Here is a 24,954-nt window from a genome sequence, read left to right on the forward strand (position 1 = left end):
ATTGTGTATTGGTTGATTGGGTACTTGTGTATATCAGTCAGTGTATGTAGTAATTAGTTTACATGATTGTTTAAAAATTCTATAAGAAACCCACAAAGCACATGAGTGACTTGAAATGATGTTTGTCTGTATTAAGTAACTTTCTATGTCCTGTAACAATCAGCAGTATTTCACTCTTACACCGGAAGTCTGACTTCCTCAACATGGAGACTTAGTAGGAGTCTCCATGTTTCAACATATGCAGCCAATGTTACACAACTGTGTATGACAAATAAAACTTCTTGTTGGTTAAGATGTTTTTTTATGTAAGTTCTTAAGTATTTCTGGTGAAATAGTAAAATCATTTTTCATACCACCAGTGCCATCCCAGCTTACAGTAACTCAGATATACTGAATTTTAAAAGAATTACTAAATCCAGGAAATATTGTGCTTTTCAGGATTAACAATTTCAGCACGGTGAGTAACCTCAGTAAACACAGCAAACACTTTTTTGTCATTTTGGCCATGCCTACAAGAATCTAGAAGTTATTGGAAACCTAGTTTGAGGTCATCTAAATGTTTTATGTAACAAATGTGATGATTTAACTATATTTATGGAATAGGAGGAGGAAATTTGTTTTTCAAAAAAAAATCCTGAAACCCAAATTTTACACCTATGAGTCTGAAAACATAAAGTGATGAATAAATTACCACATGATGGCGCTACTGGTACCAAAAATGAATTACTTCTTCCCTTGATTCATGACTTTACAATCCACCAAAAAACAAAGAGCCGAATGAAACTGAAATAACGATAATAATGGAAACACCTTTTATCTCTGGATTAAGGCAATGTACTTATAAAGTTTTCACCTTAAAGTTTTCATTCTGTCTTGGAAAAACAGTTGTAGCTTCTGCTTAAATTTGTGAGATTTACATGTTGTAAGCGGTGTCAAAGGTCACCGTAGGCTATTTTCTCAGCCTACAGAGAACCATGTGTCCCTTCTCGTGAATTTATAAGATGAGAGGAGAATCACATTATTTTGAGCGATGAGACACAATGCAAGAGTACAAATGTGAACTGGAACATATTGTGTAGTATGCACCATTGTGTCCACCACATTTTTATAGGCTGTAAGTTCAGGACATTGGCAGTGAAATGAATACTTTAAACCAAAACCAACACTGTGCTTCGGGACATCATACACAGTTTGTCCTGCAGTCAACAACTTAGAGAAGAACACAATATGCTGAGCCAAGGAATGTCATGTTCTTTGGCTATAGCTTTCTCTAAAGAGTGCTGGCTGACAGTAATTATGCTGCATTGGTGGTATGCTGAGATGAGAGAAGCTTTTAATTTGTGTCCCTGTAATTGTGAGTCTACAACCCAGCATGGGTTTTCAACATTCATCTTCATAGACTAAGTTTTACCTATTTTGAAGACATGCAAAATCTTACATAATCTGAACAGTCCATTTGTTGATCTAAGACAATAATTGCACCAATTCTGCCACCATACTAAATGCCAGTCTTGTTTGGTATTTTTCATTTCCTTGAGTTAAAACCATTGGCCTATTGTGCATTCACTGTGCAAAAGCTAAAAGAAACCCTGACAGGAAAAGATGAATGCTTAGCAAACATATTCAAAAAAACATATTTCTTTTTTAATGTCATCCATATAATATCAACAACTACCACCTGCAGAGTACAACCCAACTTAAAGCTTATCATCATATATTATAGTCCCACATAAATCTCTTTATAAAACACAGTTAAATTAGCATTCATTTAAATCCAGTTCCTCCCAAATCACGTATTTTGTGGTGTACCGCTGACGCTTTTCCTGTATCTTAAATACTGTGGTTGACAGGCTCTATGCTTTGATTTATGGACATGTATTATGTGGATACTTTTGTGACATATAACTTTCCTTAAGTTTATATCAAATATCAATAGAAAACTTTCTGTTTAAATAAGACATTATTTATATATAGCATTTTGTGTAAGACACTGTAGTCTAGTTTGACAAATGAGCCACAGAAAGACTTCAGTTTTCTATGATGAAGCCTGTTTTCACATAATTACGTCTAATAAACTTTCTAAATTAAATAACTACATATTGCCAAATTTGTATAAGTGAAACAGTGATTACATTTGGCTAGAAGCCATCAGTAGTGCCCACATGACAACAATATATTGAATCAGAATACCAAAGAGGTGAACAGAGTACTTGATGAAATTATTCTCAAAAAGCAAGCTACAGCATTTAAGGCAATAGAGACCAAATCAAAAGGAGAAGAACATTAAATCACTGCCTGTGTTTTACTTACAGGATCACTGCTACATAACCAGTTTGTGATATACACACATAATGCCACCTTGTGGAGAGTATTCTCACTACATCTCATTCACTAGTATTAGCAGTGCTTACTGTATTTACTGAACATAGCAGAGATTTACAGTGCACTTGACTTATAGGTAGATCTGTAATGTTCTGGTTCCTAAATTGCAGTGATGGAATGTAACTTTTTTTTTCTTACTAAAGCATTGGATTTACAGGTTCAAGGTACTTCTTGATTATTTATATTTCTACTCTACTACATTCAACTGTTGTACTTTTGAGTCAACTGCATTTATTTGACAGCTGCAGATTAAGATTTTACATGCAAAACAAATGATTATTTCAGAAAATATGATGCATCGTTATAGATGAAAGTAACTACCCGATATTGTGTAGAGAAGTTCAAATGAGCTCCACCTTGAGTGGCTACATTAAGATTAAAACATTAAAATGCTAGTTATTACACAGATACATATATATGTATACATACACATATAAACACATTAATGCATCAGTATTAATATAATGAATGTAACATATAATATAATATTCACAGGGGGCATTTTCCTGCAAAATTCGCATTTACTTTTGATAATTTGAGTATATTTTGCATATGCTTATTTGCTTTGATTCAAGTAAGATTTTGCAAGACTTTTGCCAGCAAAATGTGAAATAATGACTATTCGCCAGATCATGAGCAATGACATACAGTAGTTTTTTAATGTCTCTTTGTGTATCTCTATTTTTAAACTGTGGCTGTCAATACGTAGTACGGTTGACTATCTACTGCTGTATCTAGTAACCACAAAAACCCTTTCTAGTGGTTAATTCAGTGTTATTTGCAGGTTATTGGGGAAGCAACCTTGTCTTACAGTCTTACAGCTGCAGGGCAGCAGATCACATGAGATGGGGCTGGTGTTGTGTCACGTGAGATGTCGCTTCTAAAACATGGCTCCAACTAGCACTGAACAAAACATCCTGGGCTGACTGACTGTCGTCTGTCTGCTGACACGCATCTGTAAACCTCGGAAATGGAGCGAGTACACGTCGCATCGCAGTATGTCCTCAATTTTTATGGTTAATATTGTACAAAGGTCATAATGCTTGAAACCGGCTGTGCACCGTTAGCATAACAGCTAGCTAGCTGTCAACTGCTACAAGTGGTGAGAGGTGAGCTAAACATGAATTATAAAGTGCTGCTGTTGATGGCTGTTGTTCTGTAATTACAGTGGAGTTACATGTAATCAGTAATTATCAGTGTGTCAGTGATGGCAGTAGCTGCAAGGGGGCTTTTTGCATGCTTTAGTTAGGTGTTGTAATGTCAGCCAGTTTAGCTAACTGTTAGCGTTAAGTTGACGTTACTTCCCCAATAGTCAGAAAACCTCTTAAAGCGTCCTCCTCACTGTCACTATTATACATTTATATCGTGAAAGAGGCTTTCAATAGCTAAATTAGATGCATGTACTTTTTGTTTGAAGCTTACAGTATTTATAGTTTTGCTTTAGGTTTCATGTTTCTGGGGATTGTATCCCTGACAGCCAGCTAACGTTAGCTTCCTAACCAGACGAAATCTATTCAAACTTCTAACCACTGACCGTTTTGGGTCTTTGTGGTAAAAAACAAATAAGTCACGTACGTTTTCAGTTTAGTATGAAGTACTGAGTAGATGACGTGTTCATTTGTATGTAAGTCTCAGGTAAAGTTATATAAACCTGCCGGCTTTTTGCAACGAGAGATGTGAGATGGGGAAGAGACAGCTCAGTCATGTGAGCTGGGCTCAAACTTCAGGGACCTGGAGAGGAAGAAGTAGTCATGTGCATTTACCAATATCACATCACTCTTTCATTACAGCAACTTACTCTTCTTTTCTGTAGAAAATAATTGTCTCATTAGAGCAGTTTTGTTTCTAAAACATTACAAAAGAGGTTGTTATCCACTTCTGCTTTCCAATGATTTTCTCAGAGGGACAGGCTGGAGAAGAGATTAAGTCTGACCTCGGTGTTCAGGATTCCTTCCTCCATGGATGTGTGAAAGTCATCTTCAGTGGAAGACGGCAAGGTGAATGCAACTAGACGGTGTGCACCTCTGAACAAACATAGGATACTCACCATGGATTGGCTGATGCGTGCAGTAGAGAAAGACTTGGGGGTTGACCGACGGCAACAAGGTCCAGGACCCCGTCCCCGGGAGCTTGTAGCCCTTGTTCCTACGCGCTGGTTGATGGGCCTCAGGGACAGGAGGGTGATGCGCTGCGCCCGCTTTGACAGCATCAGTGAAGCAGAAATCCGCACATACCTTCAATGTTCCCAAGCAAAGTTGCCTCCTGGCTGGACACGAGTGTGCATACAGGGCCTGAGGAAAAGCAAGCTTAGCTACAGATTGGCCAGAGACCCATGCCATCAACAAATGGAATTAACATCCAAGGATTCGTATAACAAAACCATGCAGCATGTGTCACAACACAATGTCAGGTACTGTACATACTTTAATTTCTGGCTGCAAAATATGGCTCTTCTAGTTATCTTACATTTGTTGTAGAGCTTTGTTTGAAGTCATCCCAGAGAGTTACTATATAATTATTTATATTTAAGGTGTTCTGTGTTGCTATTGAGGTACCTGGGGGAAAATAACCACAAAGTTTCTGTTAGTTTTTACATCAAAATTAGCTTTATTCAATCACATCCCTACCTGCTAGAGTTAGGGAAGTGTTTCTCATTCACTCTCAGTAGGGTTGCATAATCATGTACTCTTAATAACATTTGGATTCTAACTCTTGCTTGTCAAAGGTTTCTATATTCAAAAATTCAAACTGATTGCTTTGTTAGAAACTTTAATGTCTTTTTTACGTGTTAGATATATGTATGAGTTTAAAATACCCAAAATAGAGAAAAACAGATGCAGTTATTGGGTAAAATTTGGTTGAAATAGTGATGTATCAGCTTTTTGTCATTTTCTATTTTTTCAGGAATCTGTGGCGTGAAGCTCATTACAAACTTGTGCAGCCATATGCAGGAGCCAATGAGCAGATGCATGTCGCAGCTGTAGATGCAGTGCGTCATGCGCTACAGAAGCTCTTCAATTCCACATTCATCTCATCTGACCGAGTGTCACCATCCCTTTCTCCAGCCAGAGAGAAGGAGAAAGAAAACTACTTGCCAACCAGTTCATCTTGCTTTTCCAAGTCTCATTCAGACCATCTATGTCCTAATGTTCTCTCTGCAGAGTGTCTGCTAGAGACAGCAGAGATGCTCTACGTGGTTCTACCTTACACGCAGTATTCACTCCATGATATTGTCTCCTTCAGCCCAGCCAAGCTCGCTAACAGCCATGCCAAAGTGTTGTTCATTCTCTACCAGTTACTAACAGCCCTAGAGGCATGTCACGCAGCAGGTCTGTCTTGTGGAGAGCTCTCCCTGCTGGACATAGCAGTAGATGAGCAGCTCTGCAGCCGTCTCAAGCTCAACCTAGCCCATTACGAGGAACTGGGGACAGAAGGGGATGCAAACAATGACGTTACTGGCAGACAAGTGCCAAAAAGTGTCCTGCCAAGGGAAAATGCATGTGTGAGCCAAGAGAACAAAAGACTTTGCAAAGACTGCTTTGATGAGCTCAAGACATTGGTCCTGGACTGGGTCCATGGACGAGTCAGTAATTTTCGCTACTTGATGGAACTCAACAGGTTAGCAGGGAGACGAGAGGGAGACCCTAATTACCACCCAGTGCTGCCATGGGTGGTGGATTTCACTGTGCCATTTGGAAAATTCCGGGACCTCAGGAGGTCAAAGTTCAGGCTCAACAAGGGGGATAAACAGCTGGACTTCACATATGAGATGACCAAAGAGGCTTTGGCAGCTGCAGTGGGCAATGGGGTAGGAGGAGGCGGCGTAGGTGGAGATCTCAGTGGCTCTGTAGGTGCCGGCGGTGCTGGACAGTCTGACCACCTTCATGTACCTCATCACATATCTGATGTGCTCTCAGACATTACATACTATGTCTACAAAGCCCGGCAGACACCCAAGTCAGTGTTGTGCAGCCATGTTAGATCCCAGTGGGAGCCTAATGAGTACCCAGCCAGTATGGAGCGCATGCAGAGCTGGACTCCTGATGAGTGCATACCTGAGTTCTACACAGATCCCTCCATTTTCCGCTCAATCCACCCTGACATGCCAGACCTGGATGTGCCTTCCTGGTGCAAGTCTTGTGAAGAGTTTATTGAGGTCCATCGGCGCCTTCTGGAGAGCAGAGAGGTGTCCCAGCATTTGCATCACTGGATAGACCTCACATTCGGCTATAAGCTGTCAGGTAAAGAAGCTGTCAAGGCCAAGAATGTGTGCCTGCACCTAGTGGACAACCACACCAATCTGTCTACCTATGGAGTGGTTCAGCTGTTTGACCAGCCTCACCCACCTCGCTTATCACCTTCCCAGTATGCCCCAGCAGAACCTCCTCTCCTCGGTCTTGCTGCTCTTAATGTGCCTTCTCTACATATCCCACAAGTTGACACAGTGGCTGACACTGTGGATGGAATGGTGCCAGAGTCTACAGGGTGCGAATCCAGTGGCTGGACCATGGTAGACAGAGATGAAGAGCTTGAACAAGGTACAGAGGCTCTGGACTCATTAGCATCCACTGGCTCATCCAGTTCTGTGTCCTGCTCTGTGCCACTGCCAAACATGAGTACGGCGGGAGGAAAGATGGGAGGAGACCACACAGCACTTATTGTGTCCCAGTCCCCAAGTTCATTCCCTGGTGATTTCACAAGCGGCTTGGGTCCTGGTTTACGCAGTTCCATGTTACAGAGAGGTGGGCCATTGAGCAAAAAACATGGGGAGGGGAGTGTGACCACCACCAATACAGAGGAAATCAAGATCATCCTCCCTGAAGGCTTCAACCCATTGCAGCCTTTGGAAGAACTGGAGAAGTTGAACAATTTTCTGGTTAAGAGTCTGCACGCAGAAGTATGGCATCCTCCAGGATCTAGTGAATGCACGAGAGAGGGTGCGATGATTGAGTCTCTACCCTCTCTTACGCAGCTGTACCAAAGAGATATGCAGGCTCTTGGTGTTCTCATTGCTGAGATATTCTACTCCTCCAAACTGAGAGGACTGAAACCAGGCGCCCCCCTCAGACAGCGTTTCCAAGCTGTTATGAAGCTATGCTCTGCCAGCCTCCGTGATGTGCCACTGTCTTTACATCATGCTCTTGAGACGCTGCTGCTAATAGAGAAGCACTCTGGAATAGCACATAGAGAAGTACCAGATTGCCCATGTCCACTCCTTTTCAAGTACGACCCCATCTGTGATGGCCTCCCTCCCCCAAACCCCTGCCAATTATTGAACTCAATCATCACCCCTTTACCTTTCCCTTCCTATTTTCCAGCACTTCATCGTTTTATCTTTTCCTACCATGCCAAGATGGAGACTACATGTAGCATTCAAGGAAGAGATGTGGTCTTTCACCTGTGGCAGCAGTTGGAGACACTTTTGCGAGGTAACATCACAGCTGAGGGTCTTGAGATTCTCTTGCCGTTCATTCTAGCCCTCATGCTTGAGGAATCCACTGCTGTGTATGCTGCTTGGTACCTATTTGAGCCCATCTCTAGAGTGCTGGGTCCCAGAAATGCAAGCAAATACCTGTTGAAGCCACTAATCAATGTATATGAAAATCCTCACTGCCTACGAGGACGTTTCTATCTCTACACCGATTGTTTCATTCTGCAGCTGATTGTGAGGCTCGGCCTGCAGGCCTTTCTGTCCAGTTTACTCCCCCATGTGCTACAGGTCATCACTGGCTTTGAAAGCTGCATCTCAGGCTCTGGCGGGGAAGCTTGTAAAGGGATGAGGAGTGGCACCTGTAACCTAGGAGAGGAAGAAGAAGAAGACTTTCAGTGTGGTGAGGTGCGGCCATCATCAGGGTCTGTTAGCAGAGACATGGGAGGTAGCAGTGGAGCTAGTGGGGGAGTTGGGGTGGTGGGAGACACAGGGCTGGTTGACTACTCCTCTGGAATCAGTCTCAGTGACCAGGTGTTCCTCACAGAGGCAGAGGATTTTCAGAATGGCTTCTATGTCAACAGTGGAGCAGGAAAACAGCAGAGCCAGAACTCTGTAGCCAAGGATCAAGACCAAGAGTCTCTGAGTGTGGGGAAGCTAAGCGACAAAAGCAGCACAAGTGAACTCTCACTGGGCGATGGAGACTCAATGCGGGATCGAGCCAGTCTTAAATCAGCTGACAGCACCCAGGATCTGAAACAGGCCAGTGAGGGAGAGGAGGGAGGAGAGCTGGAGGAAGAGGAGGTGACTGAGGGTAAAGAAGGAACAGATGACCCCACTGTGCCAAACCCAGAGCTCACTCTTTCTGGTTGCACAGAAGCTTCAGGAGCCACTGTTGCCACTCTAGAGGGAGAATTTGTGAATGGAATGGCACTGGAAGAGACGGAGAAAGGCCTTGTGGGAGAGCAAGAGGAGGAAGATGACCATGATCCATCAGAGGAATCTGAGGAGAAAGAGCAGAAGATTCTTCTAGGTGAGTAAATGATGGTTTATTTAAAGCATTTGTTTGTTTTGCCTGATAGTATATAATGTTTTTAACTATGTCTCCACACACAGATACAGTCTGCAAAACAGTTCGATGGCTATCTGCAAAGCTTGGACCAACAGTGACATCTCGATACGTGGCCAGAAATTTGCTGCGATTGCTCACTAATTGTTACATTGGTACGTAAATTAACATAAAAATTGAATCATCCCAATTATATATTAACATAGTATTCCAACACTTTAGATGTTTGGCAGTATTCTTGAAACCATGCAATATTTTCCAAACTATTTCACATATTAACTGTTTATGTTTTTGTCAACACTTCCATTCTCTCTTTTTCCACCTGAAGGGATTGAGAACCACCAGTTTGTGGCCACTGCATCTGAAGAGAGCAGTCTGGAGGGTGTGGGAATGGGCAGCGTGTATGAGAAGAAACCAGTGGTGGGTGACCAGACAGCAGGGCCTGTACTGGACTGTCTCATCTACATAGCCCAACTTTATGGAGAACCTGTGCTCACCTACCAGTATCTGCCTTACATAGGATATCTGGTAAGACCTGGTAACCATACAAAATAGAATGTACACTTGGGGGAAAGGAATTGTCTTAACTACTACTGTGCTTGTTTATGAATATTACAAAAAATGCCTTTGTTTTTCCACTTTTTTCAAATGTGTATGTTTCCAGGTGTCTCCACCTTCTTCACAGCGTCTCAACACACGGAAGGAGGCAAGTCTGCTTGGAGCTGTTGCGCTTACGCAGAAGATCATTGTCTTTCTCTCTGATACCACTCTGATGGACATGCTTATGAAGATTAACCAAGATGTGCTTCTGCCACTACTGGATCTGCTCACCACCCCCCGTATGGGGTAAATAACATTCAGCCACACACCACACATATTTATATTGACGCAAAACTCATGGCAGTGCCTAAGGGTTCTATAAAAATGTGAAATGTTGGAATTCGTTTTGTGCTTTTCACATTTGGAGCTGTCCATATTTCCTTGTCCATATTTTTGTGTTAAAGAAAAATGCAATTCCTTTTTTTCATTTTTGGGTTGAAATAAAATATATCAGAAAACCTGGTGCAATAGATCTGTCATTCATCCTCTGCTTGGTTTTGCCCCTTCTGCTGTGCTCAGGTTCCCCAGCGGGGTGCAGACACGCACTGCCGTCTGTGTCAAGACACTCAGCTTGATGGCTCTCATCTGTCTACGCATCGGGAGAGAGATGGTGCAACAGCATATGGCTGACACTCTGCGCCGTTTCTTTGCTGTTTTCTCTCTGCTGCACTGTCTGCAGCCCCAGGTATATGCACATAAACACACACACACACACACACAGAACACACACAGAACACATAACAGATGCAAACTCCTCACTTTTCAGCAAAATTTCACCATTTTGAGATCAAAATAGGTCACCTAGCTTAAGATTCGTGTAGATCTGAGGTGAATTGGTTCATTTTAATTTCAGCAATACAAATCCTTGGTTTGGAGCACAGAATTTCAATTAGGCAGTTTGGAGTCTCTTATGCACATCTTGAAGGGCATCTCATGCATAACAATGACAACAGCAAAACAACAAACAACACCAAAATGACTAACTGTTTGATTTATACAAGTGCTAAGTAAGTGGTTTTCATCCCTGCTTATCTATTTACCTCAAACTTCACACCAGGATACGGGTAAGATGAAGTGTTACGCAGCAATAATGGACATCTAAGTTTATTTGATATGTATTTTAAACAACAGAGTATTATGGTAATACTAATACTGTTGTTTCCTCCTTGGTAGTAGCATTATTTTTTCATAGTTTTATTATAGTAAAGAAAGACAAATGTTTGAATTCATGTTTGCATTTATGTTACTTGTCATATGTAATTATGCATATAGACTAGATGTAAGCTTTATGAATTTTACCAATCACATTTCTGATAGTGGAAGACTCCAACATCTACCCATTAACCCATAATGGCTATTAGAATTAGTTTTCAGACAGAGGCAAATATACTTAAAAGTAACTAGAAATGAGCATGTAAAGCGAATGTTTCAAAATTTTCTCCTGGGGGAGCATACCCCCGGAATCCCCTAGTTGTGGCAGATTTTCTCTATCCAGGCAATGTTCTCACCTTTTTTATCCCTTGCCTGTTTGCATCCCTGATATAAAGACTGACAAGTGTGACGTTTATTTCTAGAACACTTTCAACAAGCAGATCTGTCACAAAGAGTTTTATGAAAACAAATAACATAAAGGCAGATGAAAATATGAATGAAAACAAAACAAGAGACAGAAACTTGGAATACGCACTGTCTGACAGACAAAGAGATTACATGCATTTGTGAGCACGGCAGGATGGTTGTTCTTGTTGCATCGGATCATTTAAAAGTTTATTATAATAGTCTATTTTTTTTGGAAATGAAATTGGAAATGCACAGATGTAGTGACTGATTCTTTTACACTGTAGCTGGACAGCGCCCCTCGCAGAGTTGTGGGAGAGGTCACAGTGGTGGACATTTGCACACCTGGAGAGACGAATGTGACATACGAATTGGGGGTATTGGAAGAACTGCAAACTGTATTTAACTCTGAGATGGCCCATGCCTCCTACATCCCTTTTAACTGCCTCATAGGTAAGAAACACCTCATCCTGTGTCAAATACTTGTCAAAATGTCCTGTTCAGCAGAAAGAAGACAGTAAACTCTTCTGTAAAATCAAATATATTTTACACTCAGTGGTATACATTAGTGTTTTATTGTATTTTCTGCAGGTGACATGGCAATTCGGAAACTGGTTCCCAACCACGAGCTGGTCTGGCAGTTGGCCCAGTCCTACCAACAAAGTTTGAGCCGGGGGAGCCCAGAGGCGAATGTCACAGCAGCATCCAGGGTGGAGCTTGCTCCTTCCTCCATGGGTCTGTCTCCTGGTTTCAGTAGACGTATGGGTTGCAGCCCCTTCCCTGCACCTTCAACTAGCTCTACTCCAGTGGGAGACTCCCTCCCTGAGTCGGGCACGTTTGGGAGCCACCTGGTAGGAAACCGTATCCAAGTGTCCCGGGACACTGATTATAGTAGTAGTCCCAACCTGGGCTTGGCCAACTCTTGGGGGCGCTCTAGCCATACCACCCCTATAATCACCGCTGCCTCCACCTTCACCACTCCATCTGTTGGCACAGCTTCCTTTTCCTCCGCCTGGGTGACAGGCCCCACCCCAGAGGATAGCGCTCTGAAGCAGGAGCTCCCTCGCAGTGGTCGCTCCCTGCAGGGCAACTGGCTGGCTTACTGGCAGTACGAGATCGGCCTCAACCAGCAGGATCCACATTTCCACTTCCACCAGATCCGTCTGCAGAGCTTCCTGGGTCACTCGGGTACCACAAAGTGTTTGGCACCACTGGCAGGGGAGGATTACTTCCTCTCTGGTAGTAAAGACAAGACTGTGAAGCTTTGGCCCCTCTATAACCACGGTGATGGAACACAAGAGGTAGAGCCCAGGCTGACGTATAACGAGCATCGAAAGTCAGTGTTCTATGTTGGACAGCTAGAGACTTTACAGGAGGTAGTCAGCTGTGATGGTACTGTGCACCTGTGGGACCAGTATACAGGTTAGGCAGCACCTTTGCTAATGCTTATAATTGTACAATAGTTTATAATGTCAGTGTGCATAGGGTTAATGTCTAGTAATTACATACTGTCTTCTGTTGTCCCTAGGTAAGCAGATCCGCTCGTATGAAGCTGTGGATGGGAAGAATCCCATTACAGCTGTCACCACCATGCCAGCTCCACACTGCAGTGTTGTTTATGGCAGTGCAGATTCTGTTCTCCGCTTCATTGATCCTCGCAAACCAGGATTGCAGGTAGTAATTTCATTTAGCAAGCTCTAGAGATTGATAGATTGACCTACATGATAAAGCATCCACAAATTATTATTACTTTACATTACAAAATGTTTGCACTTTTTACACCTCTGTACTATAGAGTTATTTCAGACCTGACAGTGACAAATGTTACCTTGTATCCCCAGCATGAATTCCGTCTGGCATACAACAATGTGAGTGCTGGGCTCATCCGCTACCTGGCTGTGAGCCCTTCAGGGCGCACTGTGGCTGCAGGTTTCTCATCTGGCTTCATTGTTCTGCTAGACGCACGCACAGGACTTGTTTTGAGGGGCTGGCCAGCTCACGAGGGAGATATCCTCCAAATGAAGGTATACTTTCTGTGTGTGTGTGTGTAGTATTTTTTTAACCTTATGTCTGTATGATTAAATGGGACTAGTCATTGCTTTTTGAATTATCAGTGACAGTAAAACAGATTCCATGAAGGCATGGCTGTTGACAACCATAGTGATGCAGCCAACAAGTGCATTTCTTATTACAGTATTCTTTTGAAAGAGATACTAGAGCAATTAAAGAAATTGCAATATATGTATTTAAATTACAGTAATGGTGAAATTTTAATATTTGTTTTATAGTTGTAATAAATGTGTTAATAAATAAATGAGTTATTTCAGAATAATGGAAAAATGTGGTTAGGCTGTTTTAAAATGATAACTAGATGCCCAACAGTCTTCAAAGGTAAAAGAAGGAAAGGAAAACAACAAAGACATTTGGATGTTTTGAAAAGAAAAAATATGAATGTAGTTCTTACACTATAAATGTTGCTGTTTGGCAGCCCACACTTAAATTTTGGAATTTTTGGAATTACTCCCACTACAATTCAGTTTTGTAAAACAATGAAAATATGAAAATTTCCAAGTGGGTGAAAACTGAATATTTGTTGTAGGCTTTGTATGTCAGCCAGGCCTTGATATGAAACAGGAAAATGTATCAACAATTGTTTCCTCAAGCAAATGTTAGGCTGACACTAACTCAAATCATCATTACACTAAGTACCCATATTCAATGTGTGTTTCCTACCACTGGGCTGACACTGTGACACTGTGGCCAAACTTCGTATTCTCACAGATAAACATTTAGCCTGAAACAGTGGACAATTTCACCAAAATTAATTTATTACTTGTTCAGCAGTAGGGTTGCATGGGTTTAGGGGCACTATATGCATACCATCAGATACAGTACAACAGGGCTTTATGTTGTGACACTTGGACTGTCAGCAAAATTAATTCTTTCTGAGGAACATTTAATACAAACTACACCAATACAATTAATGTTAATTGTGTTTATTTAAAAATCTCTTGTGTACGTTATTTGGTGGACAATGTAGCCCAAGTAATTCATCCTGATTATGAGCCGTATTACCTTAAATGTTTCAACTTTACAGCAGCTAGATGGGAGGGTCAGAGGAGGAGAATATTTATATAATCCTCCTTTACTGCTGTTGTAAGTTTTGGTGCATCAACCAGCAAAGTCTGATGGGAAGGAAATCAAGAATGGCTTTCTGGTAAACAGTGGACACCTTTGGATGACCACAACCACGTAAATCACCGCCCACTCTGTGCACGTCAGACGGTTAATCACTTATCACTTGTGTCACTTTTGTCACTTGTGTTGACTCTTTTTCACAGAGTGACCCACATTACATGCACATGTCTGACCCTGACTTCCTGGTGGGTTGTCTACATGGGTTATTAGATAATGTTACGCTAATGCTTGACCTGTTTGTGATGCAAATTGAGAGCGTGGTATCACAGAGAGTGCAGAACCCACATTGCCTGCCCCTGATAAAATTGAAAACAGGCGTGTTATTAAATGCTTTGTCTCTGCTGTTGTCAGGAAGAGGAATACTGCTGTTGTGATACTGTACATTCATATAATTATATTTATGAATCAGTGTTTTTTAAATTTAGACATAGCATAGTATCATCTATGTAAAAACTTGACATCAGTATTATAAGAGCCTGTTAATGTTTTCCTGGTTCATATCACATACTCAAACCAGAAGGTGTGGCTGTAGTTTTCAGTAGTCATGTGAGAAATGTTTATGAAGATCAGCTAAGTGGCTTTTTTTTTTTTTTTTTTGACATTCCCCAAAGGCGATGGCGTAGACACTATAGAGGATGGTGAAAGTTGTACCCAGCACATCTGTTGTCAACAGAGCGCAAGGGATGAGCAAACTTTATTTAACCCCAAATTAGGTCAAGGATTGTATCTCTAGTTTTAAAAGCACAAGTTTAGGCAAATATGGACACAGGTTACTCATTAGAAAGAGCACAGTGGTTCTCATTGGTACATTCATATTACTCAGACTTCCTCTCAGTTCCTGCGCTTATAATTACAACCAGCGGCTGTTTCATTTTAAGTTGGAAAATACAAAAAAAACAAATTATCTCTGTTCATTATCTTATGTTATTTGTAATTCATTTTGAAATAAATAAAGATTATCAAACAAACTGAGCTCTCTCACAACTAAAGGTTCCAAGTTTGTGGGTACAAAAGCACTGCAAGTAAAATATTAAAATTAAAAAGTAAAATATTTTAATCTCAGGCTATGTGGTTGAGTTAGTCAGAAACTGTCGACAATATGAGTGATAAATAGGTATAAGCAAACATAGTTGTATGCTTTGGCCTGATCTATCTCTGAATATGCGAGCCACATGTCTCTGTTTTTAAGAATTTTAACATGAAATAATCATTAAAATCATTTCAGTTTTTTTAGAAGAATCTTGTTTGTTTTTTAAATTTAAGTTTGCAATTATAAGTGAAATGCTTGACTTTCTGTTTTATTGTAAATACATTTCACAATGTGTACTATCTGCAGGAACTCTTTGGATTACAGTTCCTCTCAGTTTCATCTTTTGATGATTTAAGCCTCAGCTCAAAGATACTTCCAGTTTTTTTTTGACTTTTCACTGTTGTGTGCTGACATTTGTCTCCTGTCATGAATGCTCACTGGCTCAAAGTGTTCCAATCAAAAATCTCTGTTTTTCATCAGTACTTTATTGAAGGCTTGTGCACTGGGAAGCTTAACTAGTGAAGCCTACTGTATACAAATGATGTTAAAAAAAATACACAGCACCAGCATGTGTATTAAAACCAATGCATGATGTCTGCAGCAGATGTGGTTAAGAGTGATCAAGGTTATTTCCAATTTCTAACAAAATAAAGAGTGACTCATTTTCTCAGTTCACTTATTCCTTTCTTATATTTTCAAATATCATGGTATTTACAAAGAAATTATAATTGCATTGCTTTATTAGTAGACATTTACTGATGACATCAACAGTTGGTGACTTCATTTCTTGTGTTTCACTTCTCAGGCTGCAGAAGGGAACTTGGTCATCAGCTCCTCCACGGACTACACACTCGCTGTGTGGAAAGATCTGGAGCACAAGCCTCTTCGCCAGTACAAGTCGCAGTCCGACCCCATCCATGCCTTTGATCTTTATGGTTCAGAGATTGTAAGCGGAACAGTGGCTAACAAGATCGGGGTGTACTCAATGGCAGATATCTCCCTGAGCCCTGTTAGCAGCACAAAGCTGAGCTCAGAGAACTTCCGTGGAACTCTGACCAGCCTGGCAGTCCTGCCCACCAAGAGGCTTCTGCTGCTTGGCTCTGAGAACGGCGCCATCCGGTTATTAGCTTAAATCAGTGGTTCCCAGCTACACTTAACACTGTTATCACTGACCTTGTGTCTTATTCGTGAAGACACCAAGTGTCTGAGCTCTCTCTGTCCCTCTCATGTGATTGAGATCAATTGTACTGGTAGGGCAGGTTGTCAGTCCCTCTAAATTGCTTTTTGAATGAGGCAGCACAAGTACAGGCATTCCATACGCTTCATGTCTACTGACTCTTGCCACTCTGGCTGTTGGCACTGACCAAATTTGATGGACGGGAAAAGTGTGCCACTTTTGACATTCATCATGTACAGTAAATCCTGTGATTTTTTTTTTTTTTTTTTTTTTTTTTTTAAAGGATTTTTGCCTATAGATGTATAGATAGTATAATTCTTATCTTGACAGGATCATTTATTCTTTTGACTAGGTCAATTATTCTGTTCAAAAGAATTAATCAGAAGACGTGCTCAGGAAGGTGGAACCAAACATGGTTCTTATGTAGTGTTTACACTTTCCAAATAGATGCATACCAACACCAAAAATACATCGACCTCACCTCTCATGTCCCTTGATGTTAGAATACATGCGTATCCAATGCACTGATTAAACTATGCAGTATTTGTAGATCAAATCATTTGTTTGTGTTAGCATTACTCTGCATTTCATAAGAGTTGTTTCACAATAGATTGTTTATACATCCTGAACAATAAAAGTACACTGTTCTGTTGACAGTCTTGGTGCATCTTCTCAGAGTGGAGACCTTCAATTGACGTTGCATACTAAAGTAAATTTCTGATGCACAGCCTTTATTCTCCTGCACAAGAATGGCCTGAATTGTAACATTAAGATTCTCACTCGGATTTTAAAGACTGAATGTTTTTATCCACTAATAAATTACTTGAAGTTTCTTTGGAGTTTTCTAAACCATGTTTAGAAGATCTTGCTTTAGAAGTCAGAACCTGTAGCAGCATTTTACTGGGGCTGGGAATGAGTCCAAGCAGATGCCACTTTAACTGTGTTTGCCAGTTGTTAGACTTACCACTTTCTAATTTCTGACTATAAAAGCTAACATATAACAGTCAATGCCAAGATAAACAATTTTGTATTTTAACATTTATATGTAACGGCATATGAATATGTTGAGAAAATACCAACAAAATATATAAATCAATAAAAAAGTGGCTTACAGTGAAATGCAAATGCTTAAGCAGTAGAGAGATTTGTATTCCTCAAACCCAGCCCAGTTTTCATGAAAACATTCAACAACAGCTCTGACCTTTGTATGATTTTATCACTGTCATGTTGTAAAACATAGTTTGCCTACTTTTCTAATTATTTGCCCAATGCTCAAAATGCTCTGACAAGTGTGCTACACTTTTTTGATACTTTGTGTTAGTTGTAAACCTGGAGTAAAAGCTCCATAATCATAAAATGACCAACTTTGTTTCAGAACAAAATTTGTAGTTGCACATTGATAATTGGTTACAACTGATCCAGTATGTCTTTGAACACTTCAAGAGAAGTCCATGAAAACGCTTATTTATTAATTGGATTAATAAAACTTGCTCCCATGGTCTTTGTGCGTCCCAGTTGTTATATGTGATTCACCTGGATTCATCACGACTCCCAGCCTTGCCTTCTGATCTTGGCTGACTCACTACAGCTCACATTGGACAAAGTCCCCTCTTGTGTTTGCAGATGAGTTTGTCAGCTGCCGTCATGTGATCCAGAGGATACCTCTTTTGCTTAGTGGTGAAATGTTACCAAACCAGCTGAATCAGTAATTTTTTTTTTCTTTATTTCTTTGATTCTCATGAGTAATTATTGGTCACAAATTATAACCACAATTTCTGGACAAAAAAGTGAAGTGTGGATGTCTGTTCTGTTAGCGTGGAGGTATATCAAAGCCAGGGGTTTCTGAGAAATGTTCTCTGATCCCTTCATCATCAAATGCGTAACTGCTGTCAGTGACTATTTGTTTACCCAGAGTTGGATTAGTCACACTTTTGAAATTAAGCTGTCATGTTTCCTGTCAAAGATTTAGTTGTGTCATGATATTATCGCCTACCCACTGACATGCATAATAGCAAAGTCTGTCAGGCTTCAATATTTAACCCCGGATGAGTCTCGGTAGCCACATTTACAAACAAATAGTGACTTAAATGAGGCCCCAATCAATGTAAGTTGATCTTTAACTGTTTGCTGAGCAAGTGCCAATCTTTTACTCCCAGGAATTCTGCCATACACAGTCACTTAGTCGCTCCTTTTTTGGACAAGACAGCAGTTTTTTTTTCTAATTTAAATTTAAGGTAAGATCAAATATTTTTTAATAAACTTATTGAGACACTATTGTATGTTTGACCAATTTGAATACTTACTGGAATATGCTAGATATTACTCAGTTATTCATGGATTTTTCTGCCTTGTGTTAGGTCTATAGCAGTTCATACTTTTGACATACAACTACTTATTTGTGATTTTCTTCTTGTTTAACGTGGACATTTGATGTTGATTTGAATACAGAACACTTGTAGACACCACAATGCACTGGAACTCAAAAAAGTCACTGCTAAGTAAAGTTGGTTTTGATTCCTACTAAGTGCATAGCCTGAAACAATGTTTTATTAAACAATAAATCTGGAATATTAGGATGTGCTTCAAGACATCCTGAAAGCACACACTTTGCAGTTACTGTGTGGAAATTTAGGTGCACGGTCTACAAAATCTTTTATGTGACTCCTACGTTTTAGGCACATTTCCAGATGATCTGCGTTCCTTCAAAAGGGAGCGTGACTAAGTAAAGAGTGTTTTAGACCGGCAGACAATACAGCAAAGACACTATAAACAAAGGTGAGAATGTTATGTTTAATGATTTTTATACGAGCTTCTAACCGGAGGGGTTAAAATGAGATATTGATATATTGCGCAATATACTGAACGGATTTGAAGAAGAAAGGTATATTTATTGTTTCATAAAAGTGAATGGGCCACACATTTTCTTCTGGCAACATAATTTCTCTCTTTTACAGCTACGTTGTAAGGACATGGACCTTCGTCTGACACTCCTGGTGATATGTCTCTGCAGCCAAGGAATGACTGTAAACCATTGATATTACTTTTAAATCACTATTAACATCATGCTAGATAATTATAAATGTGTGCTGATTATATAATGCTCATATAGTTTCAATATCTTATATCATCTTTGTGCTTAACAGAATGCTGAGGTGGCAGAAGATGAGTCAATCCCATTGGTGCCTCTTATTCCTTTGATACCCAGCCACCCCAGAGAGGTTAGGTGCCTGAAGTTTTGGACGTTCTGGACGTTTTTAGTCATTGTGCTTCTTGTGTCATAGCTGTGTTCTGGACATCTAAATTCACAGCAAGTAAAATGAGGAAAACTCTCATCGTACTTAAAATGTCTCCTTTTTTCTGGCTTTAGAGAGTAGAAAATGAAAGTGCCACAGAGGCACCAACAACCATAACTAGTAGGCCCAGTGGGGGCTCATCAGAGGAAGAGCAAGATGAGAGCTGTCTTTCTGTTAGCCAAAGCCCACAGTCCAGGGAAGCTATTGCTGCCTCCATACAGAAACTGGGTATACAGCTGCTGCAGAACCTGGAAACAACGCCGGAGCAACCAAATGTCATCATATCTCCTTTCAGCATATCATTAGCGCTCTCCCAACTCGCTCTAGGTAAGCATGTCAGGTTGCAGCTTTTACATGTCGACACACTGCACCTAAGCAGCTTGCTTCCCACACACATTTCATTATCACATTTGATGAATTTGTGTCAGCAACTTGTCCTAGTTTATAGTAGTCTGGAGACGTGGAGACTGTCACTGCTCTCATCCAATTATTGCACCCCTCTTCTTTACAGGTGCAGTTAATGAGACAGAGGAGCTGCTGATGCATCATCTTCATGAAAACACTCTCGCCTGCTACCACGAGTCTCTGCATAATGTCTTAGAGAAGCTCAGAAACACTGACCTGCAAATTGCCACTCGCATCTTCCTGGGCCAAGGTTACCACCTAGCATAATAAGGCTTTAAAGTGTTTTTTAACCATATTAAAAGTTGATACTATACAGGTTCTGCTTGCAGAGACATTCATTTTCTTGTTTCTTGTTAATTGTAACAGCTAATCTAAAGACCAGGTTTAGGAAAAATAGAGTCTGAGTGAACGTGTTTATTATGCATCGTAGGAATTGAGCCGAAGCAAGACTTCGTCCATGAGTCCCAGCGGTTGTATGACTCAGAACCGACAGCCTTGGAGAGCCTGCAACAGATAAACGACTGGGTAGAGAAGGCAACAAATGGAAAGATGACTGAATTTCTATCTGCTTTACCACCTGATTTGCTCCTAATGCTCATTAATGCTGTCCATTTCAAAGGTAAATAAAAAATGTCCTCATGTTTATTTAATTCAACATCTTTTCAAACATATGATACGGAGAAATACTAATTTCCCAAGATTCTAGTGGAAATAACTTCTGAAATGACCCGTGTTTTCCTTAAGCTGACTGACTCTTGATAAAACTGACTCCATTTCCGTGTTTCCCACAGGAGAATGGAAAGCTCGATTTGACCCGCGCTTCACCTCCAGAGGTGTGTTCTACCTTGACGACAAACACATGGTTGATGTTGAGGTGATGGAAGATGCTAAACATCCCTTGAGTTTATTTACTGATAATGAACTGGAGGCTCAGGTAAGTTATCTCTCAAAATACTATACATCTGCCTCTTACCAACACACAGTTTGGAATTAAAACCTATATTCTTCCTCTGTTCACCATATTTACATCTTTATCCTAACGCTGTTTCTTCTTCCTGTGTAGGTAGCGAGCTTCCCATTCCAGAAGTCCATGAGCTTGTTAGTGGTCATGCCTATGTCCGGCCAGTTGAACGTGTCTTCACTTGCTGCAAAGCTGAATATCTCCGACCTTTATAATCGTCTACCGAAGGAAAGGGCTGTTCAAGTTAGAGTCCCCAAATTCAAACTGGAGTATGCTCAAGAGCTACAGGATGTTTTTACCAAATTGGGTAAGAAGTCATTGTTGATGTTGAAAATCTGCCATGAGGAGAAAAAAATTGGATAGAAATTCTAATTACTTGATGAAATGTATGTCTCTTGATCAACCCAGTACTTTCTTTTCTGTGTTAGGCCTTGGAGATATGTTTTCTAATCCCAATTTGGCCAACATGGCAGACGGCCCCCTGCTGGTGTCCAGTGTGATGCATAAATCCTGCATGGAGCTAAATGAGGAGGGTGCAGAGGCTGCTGCAGCCACTGCTATTGTCATCTCACGGGCATCCAACCCTATTTTCCACCTCAGCCAACCCTTCCTCTTTGTCCTTATGGATGATATGACTCAAGTACCAGTCTTCATGGGTGTCATCAACAACCCTAATCCCGGAGCTCCTATCTTGCGGAGAGGAGAATTTGGAAACGCAGATAAAGTCGGATTCCCAATTGACAAGAATTACGTAGGCTCATTTGGAAGCCCACCTAAGTAGGGACTAATACCTGCATGACTGTCCCAGGGAAAACCCAGACCGAGACCTTTATGATTGTACAGATTAAGTGTACAATATCACTTAGCTGGATCAAAAATGTGTGCGAGAGCAGATGATTTCCCTGTTTCATTATAGAATGTACAGGAGCCCCGAATCCCCTGAAAAAGCTGAATATTCCTTTTAAAAAATATACAGTTTTACTGGTTTAGATGACAAGCAACTTTTTTAAAACCTTCTAAAAATTACATGACTATAAGAAGTTGTTTATACCCCTTAAAAATCTCCTCATCTTTGAGTTATTTGATTAGCCTACACTTGAGACTTTCAATATTTCAAAATGTATGACCAAACAAATCTGATATACCACAACATTTCTGCATCAATGTGTATTTAATGGAATTTTTATCGAAGAAATAAATTTGATTTGAATCACATCATGTTTATGAATTTTACTTTAACACTTGTGGATGAAAAACACTGTGTTCTGTGTGCAAACTGATTCATTTCAGAGGATGTGGAAAATGTAACATATTGCCAATGCCACATGTCAGAAATTTTTGGGGTTGCAGTCACTTCATTTCTTTCTGTAAATATGGTTTGTTTTTATTGACTATTATTCTTTTTATTACTAACTATGATAAACTTAGTGTTCACAATTTCTAGTATGTGCTTATTTCCACAGCAAAATAGTTTTCTTTGAGGTAAAATAATTTACTAACTTTGTCAAAGATGATTCATTAACTGAGAAAAAGAACTCCACTACACCAAAGTTTTGAAAGTACGCCTCAACAATCTCAAAAATATTTTCACCCAAAGTTTTGTTTTCATGCTTTCAAAAAATTATTTTTTTTTACGGCGGTGTGTGAAATCTCCAATTTTTCTATGTATCCTGAATGCATCGTAGTACGCGCGTGACGTCATCCTATGTTTGGCGCTGTCTTTCATGCAGCTGGTCTCAGGTCAGTTTTGCAATGATTACCGGGGCTGAAGATCAGCGTGCTGCACAGACAACAAACTGACGTCAGATCAGTGAAAGGAAACGGAAACTAGAGTAGTACATACATAGTTTGGCGGGTTTGTACAAGCAGTTGGCGCCAGCGGGACAATTCACTGTGTACTGTCAGTGGTAGGAGTAAAGAGTTTGGCTGTGCAGCAATATCAGTATTTTTTCTCTTTTTATAGCTAAATAACCATTCAACAGTCATGACGAAACTGTCAGAAGGTGCGATAGAGGTAAGGTTTAATCTTTACAGTGTTATTTAATTAGCGAAAACATGATTTTCATCACTAAAAACAGACGAAGTTAAAGATGGTTTGGTGCAGTTTCTAGTACAGTCTTTGTTCAGCTGGGTAAACTAGCAGTCATTTGATTGCATTACCACTTTCTGTAATTTAGAGACAAAAAAAAACCCACGAACGTTAACGCTTGTTCAGCTTAACTGCCTAAATGTAACATTAGAAAACGTTTGTTACCTAAAAAAAACGGTTTCTTTTTGTCGTCAGCGTCGGTCAAAATGTAACGATGGGTGTTGGAAAAAAAGATTTTTCCGATGACCAGACCAAACATTGTTACAAATATGAACTTAACTACAGATGACCAAACAATTACAACGTTAAGATTTGTGTTTACAGGCTCTGTCAAATGGCAACGGTGGAAACGACGCAGTGCTTCAGTTGGTGGTGAGTAACATGATCCCACAATCTTTTACAATTTGCTGCCACATTAATGTCAATGTAGTATTGATCAGGATTGGCAAGTTTGTCAACAAAAACTGACACCACATTTAGAAAACTTTTTATTGTTTGTCTCCTCTTAAATTTGCTGAACAGTCACAGCTGTTTTGATCAGATTCAGGAGGCATCCAGCAAACTAAAGATGGACTCTGCTTTTCTGGATGGAAAAGGCTCTGAACTCACATTTCAGATCATGACTCATAATAAGAAATACTGAATTAGTAGTTGTTTAAGGCTGGATGACACAGATATAGATGTTTATTTGCAAAATATACTTTTTGTATACTTGTTTTGTTTTTGTGTTTTTTTGGAGACATGCACCAAAACAAAAACTTAATGCTGTCATATGAAGCTGAATCACATAATCAATCAAACACAATATTTGGTAAACCTTGTTCCTTGAATATATCGAACGGTTGCTTTTGTATCATCTTTCAGAACATTCGCAAGATCGATGGAGGAAATGGTCCAGCTCGCTTTCGGGTGATGATGAGTGATGGAAGGCACAGTCTGTCCTGTAAGTTTTGTTTGTCGCTCTGATTATGATTCATTTTTGTTTTTATTTTTTTATTTTTACAAACTCATGAGTTGTTGGAGTGCCTCCTATGTTACCTGACCAAATTATCCAATCCTCTCTAAATATTTAAAACATCTTTAATCATAGGCTTGACACTTGCAAACGTTATTTCTCTTAACACAACTATCACATACATGAAGAAAAGCAGATTTGGATCCATAACAGATAATGTGATATGTGAAACATAGTTTTGGCATGACAACAGTGAGAGAAACTGCAGTCAAGACTATAAATCTTTTGTGACTTATTTAGATTTTATAACGGTTTATGATCTAATATTACTTTGATTGCCAACATTGAGTAGGTAAACCATAATTAAAGGCTGTTCAGGAATAGTAAATACAAGGAGGTGTGATAGTGTTACAGAAGCTTATCTGGTTAATTGTCTTTATTAGAGAGTGAATGTAGGATTGGGTGTTAGGTTGAAGACTGTTTGTAGACAACAGAATAATTTAAAATAAAACAAAAGAGAGATAAATGATGTTACTGATTCTACATAAACATGAGCTTCCTCTGCATGATTGAGAACTCTTGTCTCACCTCTCTACATCTTTGCAGCCTTCATGCTCTCCACCCAGCTGAACTTCATGGCGGAGGAGAACAAACTGGCCCCCAACTGCATCTGCATTCTCAAGAGACATGTGACCAATATACTGAAAGACGGACGGTACGTGGTTTTTCTGTACATCTTTTATTTTTATAGGCGCACACAAGTTGGTCATAATAAAGACAAGAAAAGTTTTTTTCCAACTTGAAAAAAGG

At 40.1% G+C, this 24,954-nt stretch overlaps 3 protein-coding genes across 4 annotated transcripts in view; all 3 read left to right on the forward strand.

Moving 5' to 3' along the window:
* The first annotated feature begins 3,169 nt into the window (after positions 1–3,169).
* wdr81 (WD repeat domain 81) lies at positions 3,170–17,274 on the forward strand. Of its 2 annotated transcripts, none has more exons than XM_044354071.1 (12): positions 3,170–3,378; positions 4,284–4,792; positions 5,287–8,843; positions 8,927–9,034; positions 9,208–9,407; positions 9,544–9,725; positions 9,999–10,164; positions 11,324–11,489; positions 11,628–12,458; positions 12,565–12,710; positions 12,878–13,060; positions 16,070–17,274. In XM_044354071.1, the coding sequence occupies exons 2-12, from the start codon at positions 4,431–4,433 to the stop codon at positions 16,394–16,396; spliced, it is 6,228 nt and encodes a 2,075-aa protein (XP_044210006.1). In that variant the 5' UTR covers positions 3,170–3,378; positions 4,284–4,430; the 3' UTR covers positions 16,397–17,274. The 2 variants fall into 2 exon arrangements, with proteins under 2 accessions (XP_044210006.1, XP_044210007.1); XM_044354072.1 differs by lacking the exon at positions 3,170–3,378 and adding an exon at positions 3,386–3,491.
* A 1,096-nt stretch (positions 17,275–18,370) lies between these two features.
* On the forward strand, positions 18,371–22,313 carry serpinf2b (serpin peptidase inhibitor, clade F (alpha-2 antiplasmin, pigment epithelium derived factor), member 2b). Its single transcript, XM_044354427.1, has 10 exons — positions 18,371–18,675; positions 19,117–19,216; positions 19,396–19,464; positions 19,585–19,659; positions 19,809–20,061; positions 20,246–20,389; positions 20,570–20,758; positions 20,931–21,073; positions 21,203–21,407; positions 21,529–22,313. The coding sequence occupies exons 3-10, from the start codon at positions 19,411–19,413 to the stop codon at positions 21,879–21,881; spliced, it is 1,416 nt and encodes a 471-aa protein (XP_044210362.1). The 5' UTR covers positions 18,371–18,675; positions 19,117–19,216; positions 19,396–19,410; the 3' UTR covers positions 21,882–22,313.
* Positions 22,314–22,900: 587 nt separating this feature from the next.
* rpa1 (replication protein A1) overlaps positions 22,901–24,954 on the forward strand; it is a 38,213-nt gene continuing 36,159 nt past the window's right edge. The window contains exons 1-4 of the mRNA XM_044354679.1: positions 22,901–23,114; positions 23,514–23,561; positions 24,054–24,132; positions 24,751–24,859. Of these exons, the coding sequence (XP_044210614.1) occupies positions 23,085–23,114; positions 23,514–23,561; positions 24,054–24,132; positions 24,751–24,859 (266 nt within the window). The 5' untranslated portion in view covers positions 22,901–23,084. The remainder of the gene's footprint in view (positions 23,115–23,513; positions 23,562–24,053; positions 24,133–24,750; positions 24,860–24,954) is intronic.

Source organism: Thunnus albacares, chromosome 6 (genome assembly GCF_914725855.1).
Source record: "Thunnus albacares chromosome 6, fThuAlb1.1, whole genome shotgun sequence".
Lineage (NCBI taxonomy): Eukaryota > Metazoa > Chordata > Actinopteri > Scombriformes > Scombridae > Thunnus > Thunnus albacares.

Excerpts from the sequence above, each read along its gene's own strand:
- wdr81 (XM_044354071.1), top strand. The coding sequence starts at position 4,431 with ATGGATTGGCTGATGCGTGCAGTAGAGAAAGACTTGGGGGTTGACCGA. Across the intron at positions 9,035-9,207 it reads GCTCACTAATTGTTACATTG|GGATTGAGAACCACCAGTTT; the intron begins GTACGTAAATTA and ends TTCCACCTGAAG. Across the intron at positions 10,165-11,323 it reads TGCACTGTCTGCAGCCCCAG|CTGGACAGCGCCCCTCGCAG; the intron begins GTATATGCACAT and ends TTTACACTGTAG.
- serpinf2b (XM_044354427.1), top strand. The coding sequence starts at position 19,411 with ATGGACCTTCGTCTGACACTCCTGGTGATATGTCTCTGCAGCCAAGGA. Across the intron at positions 19,465-19,584 it reads TCTGCAGCCAAGGAATGACT|AATGCTGAGGTGGCAGAAGA; the intron begins GTAAACCATTGA and ends TGTGCTTAACAG. Across the intron at positions 20,062-20,245 it reads GCTCTCCCAACTCGCTCTAG|GTGCAGTTAATGAGACAGAG; the intron begins GTAAGCATGTCA and ends TCTTCTTTACAG.